The sequence below is a fragment of the Fringilla coelebs genome (assembly GCF_963513975.1).
Source record: "Fringilla coelebs genome assembly, chromosome: 6".
Classification (NCBI taxonomy): Eukaryota; Metazoa; Chordata; class Aves; order Passeriformes; family Fringillidae; genus Fringilla; species Fringilla coelebs.
The window spans coordinates 54,582,750-54,600,680 of NC_140034.1; the positions used below are offsets into that span (position 1 = coordinate 54,582,750).

Here is a 17,931-nt window from a genome sequence, read left to right on the forward strand (position 1 = left end):
GAATTTGAACATGTTTTTGATCTCAGAGCAAAACCCGGATGGTAACATTCCCACCCTAGAAATGTCCTGACTTGCTTAGTTGGCATCTCCATGCCACCTGCTTGTGGGTTTGTATGGCAGAAGGCACTCCAGGAAGGAACAAATTCCCTGAGCACCAGGGGTCTGGAAAAAACCACATAAAGCATCTGTATGGTCAACAAATAGTTATGATTTTATTGAGTGGTAGAATACACAAGGAAAAAAGAAATTGTTCTTTTTGAGTTATTGGATTTTTTTTTCCCAGAGAATTATGAGTAACCAGGAGCTGTCCTATAAGGAATGTGGGTTTGTTGTTTTAACATTGGAAATGTTAGGGCTTTGTTAGGAAGGCTTTCTTGGGAAAGCATCTACTGAAGAAAAGGATGTATTTGCCCTAATGAAGACCTCAAATCCAGCCAGAGAGCTCAGCCCCTGCAGCAGGGAATGATGGTGCCTGGACATAGGTCCTGACAAGCCTCCCAAGCCCTATTTCAGTGAGCAGCTGGGAGCTAGACTCCTCAAATCCATGCTTGGAGGGAAAACTCCAAGGAAAGTCCTCTAATTCCCACTGTGCCTCTCCCTAGAAGCTGGGGGCAGCGAGTCCCTGCTCCCAGCGCTGTGAGAGGGGGGGCTCAGTGTGAGATCCAGCTCATTCTGAGGTGCCTGTGGGTGTCACCAGTCCCTGCCCCCACCTCTGAGCCCCAGCTCTGTCCTGTCCTGCCCTGTGTCTCCAGCACAGCCCTCCAGGCAGATTCCAGCCATGCTGGGCAATCATGGGACACCTGATTCCAAATTTCTCCTCCTTCATCCCTCAGTATTTTTTCTCCAACTCTCATACATCCCTCCTCAACACCTGACCTTCCCAAACTTCTCCCATCTCTCATTCTCTTCCCAAAACACTCCCAGAGGTTTCTCTTTGCTGCAGTTTGTGCTTTTCTCTGGCATCCTCAGTCATCCTGGTCCTCCAGCTCCTACTCCAGTCCCCCACAGTGAGTGGGGAGAACAAGTACTTCCTTGACTGTTGTTTGATTCTCTGCCATGAAACCAGCTCTGTGTTTCCAGCTCCCCATTGCCATGTATGTAGCTGGGTTCAAGAAACCCTGGCAGGCTCCCAGCACCCCTTACTGGCTTAGGGGTTGGTGTTTTTGTCATGTTTGTCTCTCATTACAGTGCAAATGAATGAACTTTATCAAGAGAGAAAGTGGACAAGATTCCACCTTATTATTTTCAGAGAAACTGGTTACTTAAGAGTCCTCAGAAAGCTGGGCAAAGCTGTGCTGAAAATTCTGTGTTTCAGTCATTTTGATGGCAGATTTTAACCTGCTCGTGTCTCACTCATTGCTGCCTTGTTGGAGACAAAGCTCATGGGAAGTTTATATCCATCTATGTTTCCAGTCTTACTGAAACTTCTGGAATATCTCCAGATAAACTTAATTTCACTTGGAGAACAATGATAACAAAGCAGATTGATTCAGATTTCCAGGGCTCTTTGTCAGGGATCTCTTTGACCTGCTCCAGTTAAAGAGGGGAGAGCTTGTAGAATCCTGGAATGGTTTGGGTTGGAAGAGACAATAAAGATAATCCCATTCCACCCTCCTGCCATGGACAGAGACACCTTCCCTTGACCAGATTGCTCCAAACCTCATCCAACCTAGCCTGTAACACTTTCAGGGATGGGTTGTCAACAAGGAATCAAGGCACATCAAACCAGCTCAGATTCCAAGCAAGAAAGCTGGGATTTTTTGGAAGGAGAGGAAAAAGCTATATGAGCCAGAGAGGCTTTGCCTGAAAAAATAAGGTTTTTTGGGGGAAAAAATGCCCATTTGCCTAACAGCTGATATTTCCCCCAGATCAGCCCAAACAGCTTCCCAAGAAGAAAAGTGAGAAGAAGGGGGCAGGGCTAAGGAGGAAAATATTTGCTCTGGAAATAAGACATAAAAACCCCAAGGGCTCTCAGAAGAAGAAATTGGATATTTAAAAGCTTGCACTGCTGATGCCACTGTGCTCGTGGTCGTCCTTGCTGGAGGTACATTCAAGGAAGGGATGCACAAATTAAGGCAGTCCTGATGAGGTTAGCCAAATTCCAGGGGAGCTCCTTACTACCTGCCTGGGAAATCACAGCATTCAGAAGGATGTTACTTATTTAGCTTTTTGCCCTAAACATTCCTGGTGGTACTTGGGTGAGCAAGACCCCCAGAACAAGCCCTTTACAAACCATAAACATTGCTTGCTGAAGTTGCAAGATGCTGAATTCCCCACTGTAAGCAAAGATAAAATCTCATTTTATTCTCCAAAGAGGGTGGGAAAGGAATACATTTTTTTTTTTTTTTTGCAATGCTGGCCACAGTCCCAGAGTCATCTCTATTGATGATGAAGCACCTTGCTGATTCTGTGGGATGCTGCTAGGATTCAGGGATTTGACAGAGAGGATCCAGTTTCAGAGCCGAGGGAAGTAATGAGGCGTGCAAAGTATCCAGAGTCTCCCTTCTGGTGTTTCCAGGGAGCACTGAGGCAGATGCTGGAGCTGGAGGCTGCTTTTGGAACCATGGCCCTTTGTCCTAAACCAAATATCTCTTTGTTGTGTTGCAGCTGAACTCGAACCCCTGGATTTATTTGGGGTCAGGTCACCTGTTCCAGAAGCACCTGGAAACTGTCCAACTGTATCTCCTGATAAGCTACTAGTGAATTTTGGTAATTAGGTGCTGGGCAGAAAATGGAGTTTTAGACAGCCTGTAAGACGGTTCTCCAAAGGTCTCTGATCAGCAGCACAGCCTGGGCAGGGCTGATTCCAGCTGGGATTTGAGCGGTTCCTCCTTTTGCAGGGAGAACTTTTCTCCTGCGATTCTTCCCAAGGAAAGGGTGAACAGTGCCATGACTCCTGGCCTCCGGCAGGCAGGAAGAGGCTCGGTGCCTGCCAGGCCTGTGCAGACAGGCAGAACCCTGGGTTTCTGCAGGGCAGGATGGTGAAAAGGCCGTTTGTGGCTCCCCTGGAGCACTGAGGAGTAATGAGCATGTTTTGCTTGTTTGATTGTTTTGGTCTTTTGTGTGATTTACTGACGATTCGCTGTGCCAGACCTGCTGCTCATGAAAAAGAAAACAGACCCTCTCCTAAAGGAGACCTTTTGCTGTTTAAACCCAGAAATTTCTACAGACCCCTGGGAAGAGGGGCTGATCTTAAAAACACGGCTATGTTAACCCTGCTGTGGTTAGGGGTTAGCTGTGCAGGGCCAGGGTCACAGCTTGCACTAAAGGGATGCTGTGGTTAGAGAAGGGGAGGAGGCAGGGAAGGGAGGGAGCTGGGCTCTGGACAGGGCTGGAAGCACAATCCAGCAGCTGCCAGTCCCGTGGCGTATGATTCCTCTTCCACGCAAACATGGGAAAGAGGCATGAGCTGACTGGGGTGTCCTTGGATTGCAAACACTCAGAGGCCTAAAACCCCTTAGGTGTGAATCAGGGTTTGCGTGGTTTAGGCAGAATGAGAACAAATCTTGTGAAAAGAAGGTCAAGGTCAGATATTAATGTCCCTTTTTTAAACATTTGCACTGCTGGCTCTGCTTTCCACTCCCTGGAGCACATTTTAAATCTGTATGGATTGAACAGGGCCTGCACCAGAAGCAGCTGGCAAGATAGGAAACTCCCCTCCAACCCTGGATTTAGACTGAGATCTGAGAGTAAAAGACACAAGTGTGAATCCCCCCCCATGTCCCCCCCATCCCTCCCGGTCACTCACACCTCCCCAGAAAGATTCATGATCACTTATGGAGATAAGCATCCAGCCAGAGATCTCCAGATTTCTTGAGGGACCTGTGGGAAGAAAAGGAGAAGTTAGGGAATCTTGCTTCTGTCATGTTTTTCCTGCAATGAAGGCTGTTACTGAATTTAATATCAATCACAGGATCACACTCACAGAACCCACCCTCTGTCAGTGTGAAGCCATTCCCCCTGCTCCTGTCACTCTAGACCTGTGTCGAAAGTCCCTCTCCAGCTCCTTTGGAGGCCTTTTAGGCATTGGAAGGGGCTGTAAGTTCTCCTGGGAGCCTCCAGGCTTCACTCCACTGTGCCTTGGTGCTGTGTGGCCCCGTCCTAACCAGATCTGGGGACAAAAGCAGGTTTGGAACCAGCTCTCCTGCCCACTGTGGCTTCCCACTTCAATCTTCTGTGCTCAGAGTGCTTTGTGCAGGAGGTGCCTGGACTGCAGAGCTTTCTCATGTTCCCTGCCATGAATTATTCCCCTCGGAGGAACTGAGACAGCAACATCAATACCGAGGCTGCTGACAGGGACTGTTAGATCCTCTCCAGCTCTGCCTGTAGGGAATTGCCTGTTGCTGCTGGCAGAGCTCTCAGGGGACACAGCAGGGGCTGTAACCTGACCTGTTTCCCTTTGATTCATCTCACTTTGCAGCAGGAGATCTGCTGGAAACTCCCAACAGCAGGAGCCACCATCTGTCAGAACAGGGTGCTATAAAAATCAGAATCATTAGGGTTGGAAAAGCCCTCTAAGATCGACCCCAGCACTGCTGAGCCACCATGTCCCCAAATGCCACGATCAGGTTTGTATCTGTCTAAAGGTCAAGTGTTTGTTACTTTGACAGCAACACACAAATTTCTGAAGGGTCTGCTATGTCCTGGATCTTCTGTGCTAGAAAATATCAGGTGTCCCTGGAAAAATGAGCTGCAGGTGGGCTCAGGAGGGCCTTACCCAACAATGTCTACGAATGCTTTCCCGAGAGGCTTCTCCTCATAATGGACTCCATACTTGGCACATAATGACTTCACCAAAGGCTTCACCTTCCAGAAGTTGTGCCGTGGCATTGTTGGAAACAGGCTGGAGAGGAAAGAGAGAAAACAAAGCTGAGAAAACTCTCGAGAGAAGCAACAAGGGATGGGCATTAGGATTTGCATCCTCAGGGGCTCAGTGCCTCGTCCTCAAACTGCACAAAGGAAGGGAGGAATAGACACACCCCTGCTTTACACTCCTCTGTTGCAAGGAAGTGGTGAAAACTGATTTTCTTGTCCTGCCTCAAAGCAAAGCCATGCTCAGGATACACTGAAAGCCAATTTGTGCAAGAAGGGACATGAGCACAATGAGAGGGCAGTGGGAGTGAGGGAACAGCCTCAGAGATGGCCGACCATTCCTCTGGGAATAACTGTTTCTTGCTGAACTGAATTCCCAGTGACTTGCTTTTCCACTTGTGGAAGCAGGTAAAGAAGGATTTTGGGGGCACCTTGCCCTATGCTCTTCCATGGGGATTTCCTACATTGGCTCCCAAACCAGCCAGCCTCACACTAAAAGCCATTTCTTTTACATTTGCTGTTGCCATTGGCAACAGACTGTCCATATGGCCCTGTTTTCCATATTTTTTCTGGAATCTGGTACCTAGCATCCTACACAGTTCCACACTCTATAAAACACTGGAATGCTATAGGGGAGGGGAGTTTTCTGAGGTGGATGCTTGGGATTTGAGCCCACAGCCTTTGCAACTGGTAGATACATAACAACAACTCCTAATTAAACCCTAAATTAAGGCTGTGAGAGTGAAAGCTTTGAAGCAAGAGAGAAAAATGTCATGGCTGTAAGAGAAGTCCACTGTCATGGAATGGTTTGGATAGGAAGGGATCTTTAAGCTCATTCAGTTCCTGCCCCACCATGGGCAGGGTCACCTTCCACTAATGCAGGTTGCTCCGAGCCTCATCCAGCATTAGCTTGAGCACTTCCAGGGATGGGGCAGACACATCTTTCATGCCTGTGTAGTCTGGAACTGTTTCCTGGGCATACAATGCTTCCCCAGCTCATAATTCCCTCCCCTGGGCTGGGACAAGCTGGCAGTGCCATCCCAGCGCTGTACTCACTGGTGCTCGATCTGGAAGTTCAGGTGCCCGGTGAACCAGTCGTTGAAAAAGGACTGTTCAATGTTGCAGGTTGCTGCCATCTGCCAGGGAGAGAGAGAGCTGTGAGAGTTAGGGATGGCTCATCCCAAAGTCAGGGTGAAATTCCTCTTCCCTGAGCTCTGGGAGTGCCAAGCCTGCTGTGGCTGGGTGCAGCAAGGGGAGTTTTAATCCTTCCTCAGGACTTTAGGTAATCAAACTTGCTGGTGGTGAAGTGATGTAGCAGCCCAAGCCCAGATTTCTAAATCTTAGCCTCTCCCATTGGAGATCAGAGGGTTGACAGCAGTACAAAGGTGGAAAACAGGAGGAACATGGACCCAAAGCTTCCCCATCCCTGTGTAGTTATTGCTCAGTTTGCCTTAAGTGAGATATTCTGAGAATATTTCTTAGGTATTTTTGCCATTAATGATCATAAAATTAGATATTTTTTCTTAATATTTTTAAAATTCAACCAAATTCTTGATAGCACACATTTAACTTGGATTTGCAGGGAGATAGAACTGCCAAAATATCAAGAATATGGCTCTAGAATAAAAAGGAGGAAGGGGAGAACTCAATCACTCATCTTCCAGAACAAAAGGACAAAGGCGGGCTCCAAAATGAAGAGTCAACATATTTTCGTCAGCTGTTTAATGCTGGGATCTAGAGGCCTGGCCAAAACATGCAGGAATGTTTTTTGGATCTGCAGTCACATCCAGCTTCACTCACCACAGGAGCAGGTAACCTTTTGATTGTCAAAGTAATTGCAGAACTTTGGAATTCCATGTCTTTCCCCAGCACTGTTGGCTCTGGGAAGAACATCTTTATGGGAGAAGTCATGGACAAGACAACTCTATCCTAGTAAGGGGTGGTGGTAACACTGGGGGTGGTGGTAACTCTCGCACTCTTTGAGTAAATCCCATTTTGGGGTGATTTAGAGGTGGTTTTCCCCCCTCCCAGTTACCTGGGAGCTCAGCCAGTCTCTGTGCTTCTCAGAATCAATTTCCATTGGAATGTGATTCATCTGGGTGACCCACACAAACCAATGACTCTCCAGAAACCTGCAAAACCAGGAAAAATCATGAGAATTTCAACCAGATGTGGGGACATCAGATAATTAAAGTGGGGTTTGCAGGGAGTAGCAGAGATTTGGATGGATATTGACAAGGAATTGACTGGAATCATCTTTGTTCCAGGCTTGTTTTCTGCAAAAGCAGATGATCCAATTTTGCAATTTTGCTTTTTTTTCCTTGCACTTTGAGTTTCATCAAATATTTTGGAAATAATGGGCTGGTTGTGATAAGTTTTCCAGCTTGATTTCAGACTTGGAGCATGCACAGAATTACCTCCACAGTCTGCTGGGAAGAGGGTGGGATGAGGCACTCTGGGAGGGTCCAGCCATGACCAAAGTGGGGTCAGCAGTGTGTGAGAAGAGGGAATGAGGAAAGGCAGGGGAATCCTGGCAGGACCATCATGGGACAGGAGAGGGTGCAGGGAGAGTGCCAGAGGAGCTGGAACTCGGAGATGCTGACAGGGAAGTGAAGCAGTGGGATAGAGCAGAGCTGAGGCCAGGCTGAAACAGCACTGGAGGGATGGGAGAGCAGCAGGGATGCCCTGGATGCCCTACCTGACAAACGTGAGGAGACACAGGGATCCCAGGACGCCGTAGAACGGGATGTAGGTGATGAAGTAGCGCAGGTAGTAGCTGATGGCCCAGGCCAGGTCCTGGGGGACAGAGAAAACATCAGGCATCACTGTGCCCATCTTGGATAACATGTGGTGATGTTTGGAACACTGGGTAATTCCTGCCTGCCCCCTGGCCTCCCTCTCTGCTCCAGTTTCCAGCCAGACCCCATAAGGATGGAGGGAATGTTTCACTCACCGCCCAGAACCTGCGCTTGATCATGGTCGAGATGATTTGGATTTGGAAATACACAGGGATGAGCAGAGGTGGGAAGACTGCAAGGCAAAGGGAAATGGTTTGGCCATCAGAGGGGTGGGGAGGTGTGTGACATGAGGGACTGCTTCCATGGAACTGGGAACATGCAGTTTTTCCATGGAGCCTCTCACATGGAGGTTATTCCCAACCTCAGCTGTTTTACATTCCCTTGCTCTATGGAGTAGTGTTCCAGGTGCTTGGATATCCCTGAGCTAATTTTGAGACTGCACAGGGTCCTGAGGAAGGGTGGGATGAGTTGGGATTTGAGGAGTTGCTCTGCTCACACAGTGAGGGCTGGAAAGGACAAGTGGCATTCCAGGAAAAGGGAAGAGGGGAGGGTGGATACTCACTGAGGAAGAAGTACTCATGCTGGTGGTTGTAAGGCAGGTACTTCAGCTTCTTCTTGCCATACTGCAGGACACAAAGAGGCAGCTCAGCCTGGGACTGGGACATTCCCAGGTAAAAGCAGATTCTCTGCAATAATTCTTACTTTATTGACCAGGGAGTTTTGACTGAATTCCCATGAGCGGGTAAGAGGAGATTTGGATCGATTAAATGTCCTAATTTTGTCATTGCATTAGGTGTAAACTCAATTTTTAAAGATAGTTTCTATTTACTTGAAGGAATTTTGATGCACTTCACCTTCTGCCATCCCTGTGTCTCTGAGAAGAGTTGCCAGCATGTCCATCTTTACTAATATGAATGTGATAGGCATAAAGTCTGATTTTTTGGAAGGGAAGTGTTGTAACACCAAAAAACCAGGCACATTATTCACTATGAGCTGAGCTCTGCAAGGCTGTGTGCTTGGCATCATTTGGAAAAGGATTTTTATACCAATGTGAGAATATTGGGATAGATTGATTTTGGCCAAATATCAGCTATTTTGAGGTGGAAATCTAGTTTTTCCTTGTTATCACCAATGTTTAGGTTTTTCTTTAAGTAACAGAACCATGGTCTGCTTTCTCAATAATACAAAATCTGTCTGAGAAACCATTTTTAATGTTGTATTTCCCTGTGCTGTCTTTGCTGCTTGTCCATTTTCCTGGGGTTTTGTTTTTAAAACTAGAAATCCTTGTTCCACTGTGAAAAACACCATGATTTAAGTGCTTTGCGTAGGTTTTTATAAACAGGCAGTAAATATTTTGGCTCTGGAGGGATGGATAGAACTAAAATTAAAATCACTTGATGCTGGAAGATATTTGCTATGGAAATGGAAGGTCAGTTTTGAAATGCTCCTTCTGGAATACTGAGGAACACTGTATTCCCCCCTCATATCGGTACTTCAAGCCAGCAGCATGAAGTGGCCTTTAGTGGCTTTTTGCTTTCTCTCCAGCCCCATCTGCATTATTTTTCCTGAGGTAACTCAAGACACTTTCTCCTGTGGTCAGCACAGGAAATGGATTGGGAATTAGTAGTCAGTGCTGCTCCTCAGCCCAAGGGTTGGCTCCAGACTACTGTCAGACCACGGCCAGACGAAATCCCTGGATTAAGCATTTCCTTTCTAGCATTCCTGGAAGTCCTGCCTGTGTAAGTCATGTCTAACAGTGGGAGCCAACTCCTGGATTTGCGCGACCACTCTCCAGGGCCCTCTCGGACAGTAGTTTTCCATGTTTTCCCCACTTTTCCTTACCTCAACGGGCTGTGTGTCTCCTAGGACAAAAATGTGCAGCATATTCACATCTGGGTCCTTCTGGAAGATGTTTGGCTTGGCATGGTGCTGGAAGTGGCGGTGGTTCCACCAGTTTGCAGAGGCACCCTGGGCAAGGAGAACAAGGAGATTTCATCCATGAAGAGCTGCTCCCAAGGTGGGGGTTACCCAATCATTTATAGGAACTAAAGTGGTGCGAGTCAAATTGTAGCCAAAGTGGGACTTGCTTTGGAAAGAACAGCGAGCAGGGAGTGGTGGAGTTGTTGGTTGCTATGAGACTGCTGCTTGCAGAGGGATCCCTAAGGATCATCCATATTGAAAGAACACAGAATAAACATACTCTGAGGGAGTTACAGGTCACTGTCTCTTCCCAGAAAATCCTGAAATGGTTTGAGTTGGATGGGACTTTAAAGCTCATCCAGTCCCAACCCCCTGCCATGAGCAGGGACACCTTCCCTAGCCCAGGTTGCTCCATGGGCAATGGTCACCAACTTTTTTTGTGCCTCTCCTCACTGTGGGAAGGTTGAGAGCCTCCCTTTCCTACTCTGCCACAGCCAAAGTGAGGCATTCCCAGAATTCCCTGGCTCCACAATTCCCTTTACCTTCAGGTGCCCAATGACAAACTTGTGGACGATGTGGTTCCAGGAAGACTTCTTGAAGACAGAGAGGTGTCCAAAATCATGTTGCAGCCACCCTGCCTGGGCCTGGGATAGGGAGAAATCAAATAGTTAAGAAGCTATTGGGAATCAGAGCTAAGCTGGAAAGAAATGGAGATGGAGGGCACATTGGCAGTGTGAGGAAGATCTCTCTTTGTCACCTGGGAAGTTGTAAGGATGCAGGCAAGGATGAGGGTTGTGATCCAGCCGGTCCCAAAGTAGGAAATCATGAGCCAAGCCAAAACTTCCATGACAATGATGTGGCCCAGGTAACAGGAGAAGAACAAGGGGCTGGCTCGGAACAGGTTCATGTCCTCTGCTGTCTTCCGCAGGGTCCGGAAATCCTCCACCAGCTGGGACTGCAACAGGACAGGCAAGAGCAGGGTGAGGCTTGGAAGTGAGCCTGACTGAGTTGTGGGATGGATGGAGGAAGGATGAGCTCCATGCCAAGGACCCTTGCTCTATATTCCAGCTTTTTGCCCTGTATTCCTATGAATAAACATCCTGGCTGGTCTGAGCCCACATCCTGACCTTTTGGACCTGGAGCCAGGAGAGAATCCAAGCTCTGTTGAATGTCACATCACCTGATGGCTCTTGTCTGAATGAGCTTCCGAAGCACTAAGGAGAAGCTGGAGCAAGAGGGAATTCAGTGCTATTGTGCCTAATTCCAGAGCTCGGATAATGAGCACCCACTATCACCCGTCATCCATTCAATCCATGGGCCAGCTCCTGTGCAGCCATCCATGAGGGGCATTCCTGGGTCACTGGGGGCCAGCGTTGTCCCCTCTATTGTGAGTGACACAGATATATCACAATCATGGCCAGCCACAAACAACGGGGCAGGATTGAGTTTCCTGACCAGAGCCAGTTGTGCCATGCTCTGGGCCTGAATAATGGATGAGCAGGGATACAGAGCTGCCCTGAGGATGGGCAGTGGCTGCTGCTCCTTAGCAAGGCCACCAAAATGGGACATCTGGGGACTTGTGTTTTGGAGCTTGGGCACCAGCAAAGAAGCAGCAAGAAGGGACCACAGTCACCAGGGCTGGTGCACATTTCCCATTCCACATGTCTCAGTTCCCATTTCCCTTTGGGATGGGCTCAGTCCAGCCTGGGTGCCTGGAATGGGCTGTCAGAAATTGGCTGTTGGTGGCTCTGTGGGAAAGAAAATATTTGTACAGCCAAAAGTGTCACCCCCTTTCCACACATATTTGAATCCATGATAGGATGAAAATATTCTACATGGAGATGTTCAGTCACTGAGAACTCCTTTACCTCTCTGGAGAGCATACCAAGAGGGAAAGAATGGTGGGAATAGCCAGCCTGAACCCCAGCTGAGGAATAAATACTCACATTTTTGTCTCGGTCTTGGCTGGGCTCCCCTGGAGCGAGTTCTCCAATAAGCAGCGGCTTGAGAAACTTCTGCACCAAGGTGGGATTGATGTGGAAGGCCTGGAATGCATCCTGGAGTGGAAACAGGAGGAACTGTGTGAGATCCAGGAGTAAGATGTGCTTCCTATTCACTGTGTCATTCCCACCCACCTCCAGTAGTTGTGGAACCTGTGGAAAAGTGGGCCAGGTGGCCTTAAGCTCTGGGATCACTTTTTGGGACATTAGTTCCACTGATGAATTTGCTGTGCTGGGAATAGTGAGACCTGGGATGGCATCCAGCCATATGGTGAAAGGCACCTCAAGAAATTCTTTCTAAGCAACTAAATACTTAAATCCTGTTAATTCCCTTAGAAGGTAGGCAGAGGGGAATTTGTGCAAATCCCTCCTAGGATATAAATACCCTTGAAAAGTCTGCTCCTGGAGGCAAGTCAGGAGAGGGGCTGACTGGTGACTGAAGCTGGATGTGACTGCAAACAGTGCAGTGGGTGTTTTGGCCAGGCCTGGAGATCCCAGCTGTAAAACACCTGAGGAAGAAGTGGTGACTTTTCAGAAGAATAATGCCTTGTTTGTGGAGTCATTTTTATCTTGGCATTCACAAGTTTATCTGTCTCTTCTTTTTCTCTGTGCCTTCCCCTTTCCACATATTACTGTCCACCTGTATCCCACAGGTGCCTGATGTTCGTAGTGAGATCTTGGCCAGATCCTTTCACATGGCCCAGCCAGAATTTTAACCCCAAGGACAACAGCAGGGACAGAAAGCTGACCCAGATCAGAAACCCTTACTCTGTCCTTGCCCTTTCCTCACTGCACAGAACTAAAGTCAGCTCTTGGAATTCACCAGGGAGCGCAGGAAAGATTGGTTCTATTAAGTGCTAAGAGAGTGTGGAAAAAAAATTGTTAAAAGCAGGAGTGAGGGGAACCATGCTCCAGCCTTTCCACCTTTGTCCCATTGCCTAACAATTGTAGGGACCAACTAATATTTCCCTCCTGGCTCTAAAAACAAAGGGCAGACTGGGAAGTGCTCCCTGTGTCCAGCTGACCCTTCTGGGAGCTGCCCTCCATCTGGAGTTCAAAAATGGCAGGCAACAACCTCGGGCCCAAAGTCCTCCAAAATCAATCAAAACTTGGACCCAGAAGTGGGTCACTGAAATGTTGACTCTGGTTCCTTGTTTCCCTCTTTGGAACAATTTGTAGAAGATGTGAAAGAGGAAGGAAAAGCAGAATGAGGGGGGAAGTGAATAGCTGACTGTGTCTACTGCAAGGCTCTGCTGTTTTGCGTGAAAACAAAACAAAGCAGAAGAAAGGGGAAGAGAGAGGGTGACACATAAAATAATACTGAATCAACATTTTTTAATGCTTCTTAACTGCTGGAAGGGCTGATTGGGTGCTTACTGCCTGGAGATCCTGCAAATGATGGAAGGATTGGATTTTTGTTATGTTTATCTGATTAAGCTCCTGTACTAATAGGTCCCAAATATAAGAGAGTACCTGAATTTTGGAATTGTTCTCAGTTCTGTACTGCAGGAGATAAAAAGCTTAAGGGAAAAGATAATCCCTGGGAAATGCTGTGTGATATTGGCACTTGACCTCCCAACTTTGTGATCCACTGACCAAATAAGCCAAAGTGTTTTATGGGATATGGGAATTATTCCAGCTGCTTTTGGTGAGAAAAAAACCTTTGTATAGTTGAGATATGAGCTGTACTTGAGCATTGGGAGTGCTTACAGCAGTCAGCACCAGGATTTTCTTTTACACCCCTGAACATTTCTGGGACAGAGACACTGCAAAGTGTCCCTGCCTTTGTGTTCTGTGCATGACATGACACCAGAACAGGTTGGCCTAGACTCAGATGTTGTGTTTAAAAAACCAGAGACCCATGGAATGGTTTGGGTTGAAAGGGACTGCAAAAATCATCCCATTCTACTCCCCTGCCCTGAGTAAGGACACCTTCCATGGACCAGGCTCCTCCAAACCCCATCCAGCCTGGCCTTGGACACTTGCAGGGATGGGGCAGTCACAGCTTCTTTGGACAACCTGTGCCAGGGCCTCAGCACCATCACAGGGAAGGACTTCCTCCTAAAATCCAGTCTAAACCCACAGAGGGTTCTCGCCCTGAATGAGAGAGGGTTTTCTGGCTGTAAATGGTTGTTCACCACAGGGAAGCTGCAAAACTGATGCCAATCCTGGTTTAGTGCTCAGAGTGGTGATTTAACAATTTCAGAGCATTTTTAAGGCCATGGCTTCATGGAGTGTGGGATGCAATGTAGCCTGGGGAGGTGGGAGGAGAACCAGCAATCCTGGAACCACCAACCTGTGTTTCAGCCTCCCTTTCAAGGATTCTGCAGTAACAGATGCTTTTTGGTTGCTAATGGAGATACTGGAGTTAAATTCTTGGGGATACGAGTCAAACTCCTCCTGTTTCAGCAGCTCTGTGTTTAAGCAGTTGAAAGCAAAACCTGGCCCATCTTTCTGAGGGAGAAAGCTATTCATTCAGAGGATTTACTGCAAAGGGGCAGAAGGGCCAAAATGCAGCTCAGTGCTTCAAGGAAAAGAATGGAAAATACCCACAGCATGCATGGAAATGGGGGCTGATGGAAAGGGAAGGTTCTGCCAAAAAATTTTGTCACACATGGAGCCTCCTCCTTGCCAAGGTGTCAGGAGCTGTGGGAGACCAGCAGTTCCTGTTCCTGCTTGGTCTCTGCACGTTTTGGGAAGAGCTCTGAGGCTGCTCGGATTTCTTTAACATGCCCTGAAGGGAGAACATGCTCTCTGGATGCACTTCTAAGGAAGGTGGTTTTGAGGGGAACCCCAGACAACAAACAATTTATTTCTAATTTGTTGCTGTTTCAAGGTTGGGGTTTTTTTGTTGTTGTTTGGTTTCTTATCTTTGACTGAAACCTGAGAAGTGGCTGAACCCAGCGAAGGAGAAGCTGGAGCAGTAGCAAATGGTTTGCTGTTTGGTTTTTTTTTAAATTTTTTTCCCCCTCTTTTCTGTAGCAACCTGTAACCAAATTCTCCAGAGAATTTTCTCCTGGGGAAAAAAATGCTAAAAAGATCCTTGTTTTAAAGCCTCCTCACAGAAGCAACTTTGAGACACAGCCTGGCCTCTGTTTAACCCTCCCTGTGCTTGGCTGCGTGACTCTGCATGTCACAAGCTGCCCCCTGGAAAAGGGGACATTTGGGACACTTTGCTCCTGAATTCAGGGCTCGAGGCACGGCACAAGCAGGAGACAAAGGCAAACCAGCAGGACTTAAGCACAGCAATCCCTACCAACCCATCGCGGGGGCGGGGGGGACACCTGCATCCGCTTGAACCGAGCTGGGAGCAGCGAAAGGGGCTGAGCCGGGTATCCAGCAGGTGTTGGGGAGATGGGGACGGGGGACAGCAGGCAGCTGGCTCCCCTCGGGGAGGGAAGGAGCTAAGGAGCTGTCAGAAGATGCTGCTGGAGCCGGGAGAGCCGCGGGGGTCGGTCCTTACCGTGGCATCTTCGCCGGCGCAGTGGCTGATGACTCGCTGGCCCCCCGGGTGCCTGTTGGCCCACTTGGTGACATTATAAACCTTCCGCTCTATCACCAGCCACTTGTCCGTCCTCAGGTTGTGCTTCTGGATCTCCTCCCAGGTGTAGAAACGGATCTGCGCCGCCGGCTCTCCCGAGTCCCCCCCTTGCTCACCCCCTTTCCCCATGGGGCCGCTCGATTCTTTGTCTTCTTGACCAGAGGGGGAGAGGAGGGGGGAGAACCTGTCCCTGCGCCTCTCGGGGATGTGCCGGAGGGGAAGAGCTTTCCTGGCGGGATTGAACTCAGCTGATCCCCTGCTCCCTCCCTTCGCCTTCGCTCATGTCCTCCCTTCTCTTTGTTTCTCGCTTCTCTCCGCCTGCTCGGAAGTGCCCCCTAGGCTGGCTGTCCCCGCACTGATGCACTTTATCCTCGCACATAGCCCTGTGTTTTGAGGGAAGCTCGGCCCCTTCCACCCACACGCCCCCTCGCACCCCCCTCTCGGGCATCCCTCCCCGGGCATTCTCCTCCCTCGGCATCCCCTCCCTCTCCCGGCATCATCCTTTCTCACAGACATTCTCCTCCCTCCCGGCACCCCCCGCCTCCCCAAACTCAGCATCCTCCTCCCCTGCTCGGCTCGCCGCCCCCCTCTCCCCGGCATCCCCCCCGCTCCGCTCCGCCCGGTGCCGGGGCTCTCCCGGCGGGATCAGCCGAGCCCCAGCGCCAATCCCGGCTGTCCCGCCGCCCTCCCGCTCCCGCCCATTGGCCCGGCCCGATCTTTCGAAGCGGCTGCGGGCCGGGACCGCCGGGGGACGGGAGCCCCTCGCCTCCTCCTCCTCCACCTCCCTCTCCGAGCTTCGTGTCCTCGAAATTTTTTGGCTGCTGATGAAAAGAGCTGCCCCGCTGGGGTTTTTTTCCCTTTTCCCGCGTTATTTTTCTTGTCCTTCCCCTTCTCCCCCCCCCCCCCCCCTTTTGCCTGTTTTCTTTTTTTTTCCCTTCATTTCCTTTTCTGCCCTCTCCTTCTTCCTCCCTTTTCTCCCCCTCCCCTTCCCTGCCTTTCCCACTTCCCTCCTTTCCCCTCTTTTTCCTCCCTTTATCCCCCTTTTCCTCCTCCTCTTTCCCACTTTTCCTGCCTTTCCCCTTTCTCCCGTTTCCCTTTCTTACCTCTTTCCCCCTTTTGTCATCTCTTTCCCCTTTTCTTCCTTCTTGCCCCCTTTTTCCTCCCTTCTCTCCTTCTCTCCTTCTCCCCTTCCTGCCTTTTCCCTTCCACTCCTTTTCCCTTTTTTTTCCCCTTCACCCCTCTTCCTGCTTCCCCTCTTTCCACCCTTTTCTCCTCCTTCCCCTCTCCTTTTACTATTTTTTACCATTTTTACTCTTTTTTAACCTTTTTTACTATTTTTACTATTTTTACCGTTTTTCTTTTCCCCCTCTTTTTCATATTTTTTCCCTGCTTTTTCCTCCTTTTCCTGCCTTTTTTCCCCTAGACTTCTCACCCCACTATTCACTGCTGAGCTCAGAAAGGAGCTATTGCCGTTCTGCCCAAAATCTGCATTGTTTTGCTCTGTTTTTGCCAGGCTGCCGCTGGTGGCTGCCAAATTTCACAGCTTTGCTGTGGCACAGGCAGAGCTGGTTGAACTCTACTGCCCCAGGCCATGCTTTTATTAACAGGTGGGATAATGCTATCTTTGCCATCTTTTCCTTGCCGTGGGGCACTTTATAGTACATAATTCCTGTGGTAGGTTATGCAAGGTGTGGTGTGGCAAGGACAAAAACAACACAGAACTCTCCCTACGGCTTTGTTTACCTCTGACAGGACCTGTGGCCAATTTCCAGGGCCAGGCAGGTGTGATCCCTACCTTTCCTGGTAATAGGAATCTTTTCCTGTGATTATTTTGCATGAATAAGTGGGAGGATTATTAATCCTTTCTGTAGTGGCAGAGCAGGGCCTAAGCAGGGGAAGGAACCCACAGGGTTAACCATAAAATCACTGAAGGATTTGTGTGGGAAAGGACCTTAAAGACCATCCAGTTCCAATCCCTTGATATGGACAGGGAAATTTTCCACTATCCTAGGCTGCTCCAAGCCCCATCCAACCTGGCCTGGAACACTTCCAGGGATGGGGCAGCCACAGCTTCTCTGGGAAATCTGTGCCAGAGCCTCAGCACCTCCCAGGAAAGGATTTCTTCCAACCCAAATCTTTCCTCTTTAGCTTTGTGCCAAGCCATGCCAGAGCTTTCCTCTGTTTCTGCCTGGTGTTAATGCTGCAGGATGGCTTCAGCCTGTTAGACAATCTTTGCCTGTGGTGTGGGGTGAGGAAAGTCAGAAATGACAGGAATGTTTTGCTAAGGCATGCAAGTTTTATTTAGTTTGGTTCAAAATAGCCCTGTGACAAGGATCAGACTAAATTACAGCCAGACACCACATTAAGGTGGACCTGAAACTTGTTGCTTGTGGTGAGGGAAAAGTTCGCCGAGTTCTTTGAATTTGGGGATTTTAGTCCTGTAGACAAGCCTGGATATGTACAACTCAGGAAGAAATCCTTCCCTGTGAGGGTGGAGAGGACCTAGCACAGGTTTCCCAGGGAAGCTGTGGCTTCCCTATCCCTGAAAGTGTCCAAGGCCAGGCTGGAGGGGTTGGAGCAACCTGGGATAGTGGAAGGTGCTTCAAGCCCCATCCAACCTGGCAGGGGGTTGGAGTGGGATGAGCTTTAAGGTCCTCCCCAACCCGAACCATTCCTGGATTCTATGTTGATTCTATGAAATAAGCTGAAAAGGAGGTTGGTCCATTTTGGAATTTACCTGTAGATGGACAAAGAATCAAAATCAGCTCCCAGAACTCCCCACCTGGAAATATCCCATGGAAAATTGCACCGTAACTTAATGACAAGGCAATGAAAGATGCTTCTAAAATAATCCCTGCTG

The 17,931-nt window shown here is 48.8% G+C and overlaps 1 protein-coding gene across 1 annotated transcript; it reads right to left on the minus strand.

Annotated features, from left to right (window-relative positions):
- Positions 1 to 202: 202 nt before the first annotated feature.
- Positions 203 to 15,400, minus strand: LOC311155252 (acyl-CoA 6-desaturase-like). Its single transcript, XM_084208264.1, has 13 exons — positions 14,994 to 15,400; positions 11,477 to 11,587; positions 10,288 to 10,485; positions 10,073 to 10,174; positions 9,453 to 9,578; positions 8,173 to 8,233; positions 7,766 to 7,842; positions 7,511 to 7,608; positions 6,848 to 6,944; positions 5,869 to 5,948; positions 4,718 to 4,843; positions 3,749 to 3,822; positions 203 to 2,125 (listed from the first exon to the last, which is right to left on the minus strand). The coding sequence occupies exons 1-12, from the start codon at positions 15,198 to 15,200 to the stop codon at positions 3,771 to 3,773; spliced, it is 1,335 nt and encodes a 444-aa protein (XP_084064390.1). The 5' UTR covers positions 15,201 to 15,400; the 3' UTR covers positions 203 to 2,125; positions 3,749 to 3,770.
- Positions 15,401 to 17,931: the final 2,531 nt, after the last annotated feature.

What these genes read in the sequence shown, in the direction of transcription:
- LOC311155252 (XM_084208264.1), bottom strand. Translation starts at nt 15,200, where the DNA reads ATGGGGAAAGGGGGTGAGCAAGGGGGGGACTCGGGAGAGCCGGCGGCG. An exon ending in GCCAAGACCGAGACAAAAAT is followed by an intron (nt 10,486 to 11,476) that starts GTGAGTATTTAT and finishes GTCCTGTTGCAG; the next exon opens with TCCCAGCTGGTGGAGGATTT. An exon ending in GCATGAGTACTTCTTCCTCA is followed by an intron (nt 7,843 to 8,172) that starts GTGAGTATCCAC and finishes TTTGCCTTGCAG; the next exon opens with TCTTCCCACCTCTGCTCATC.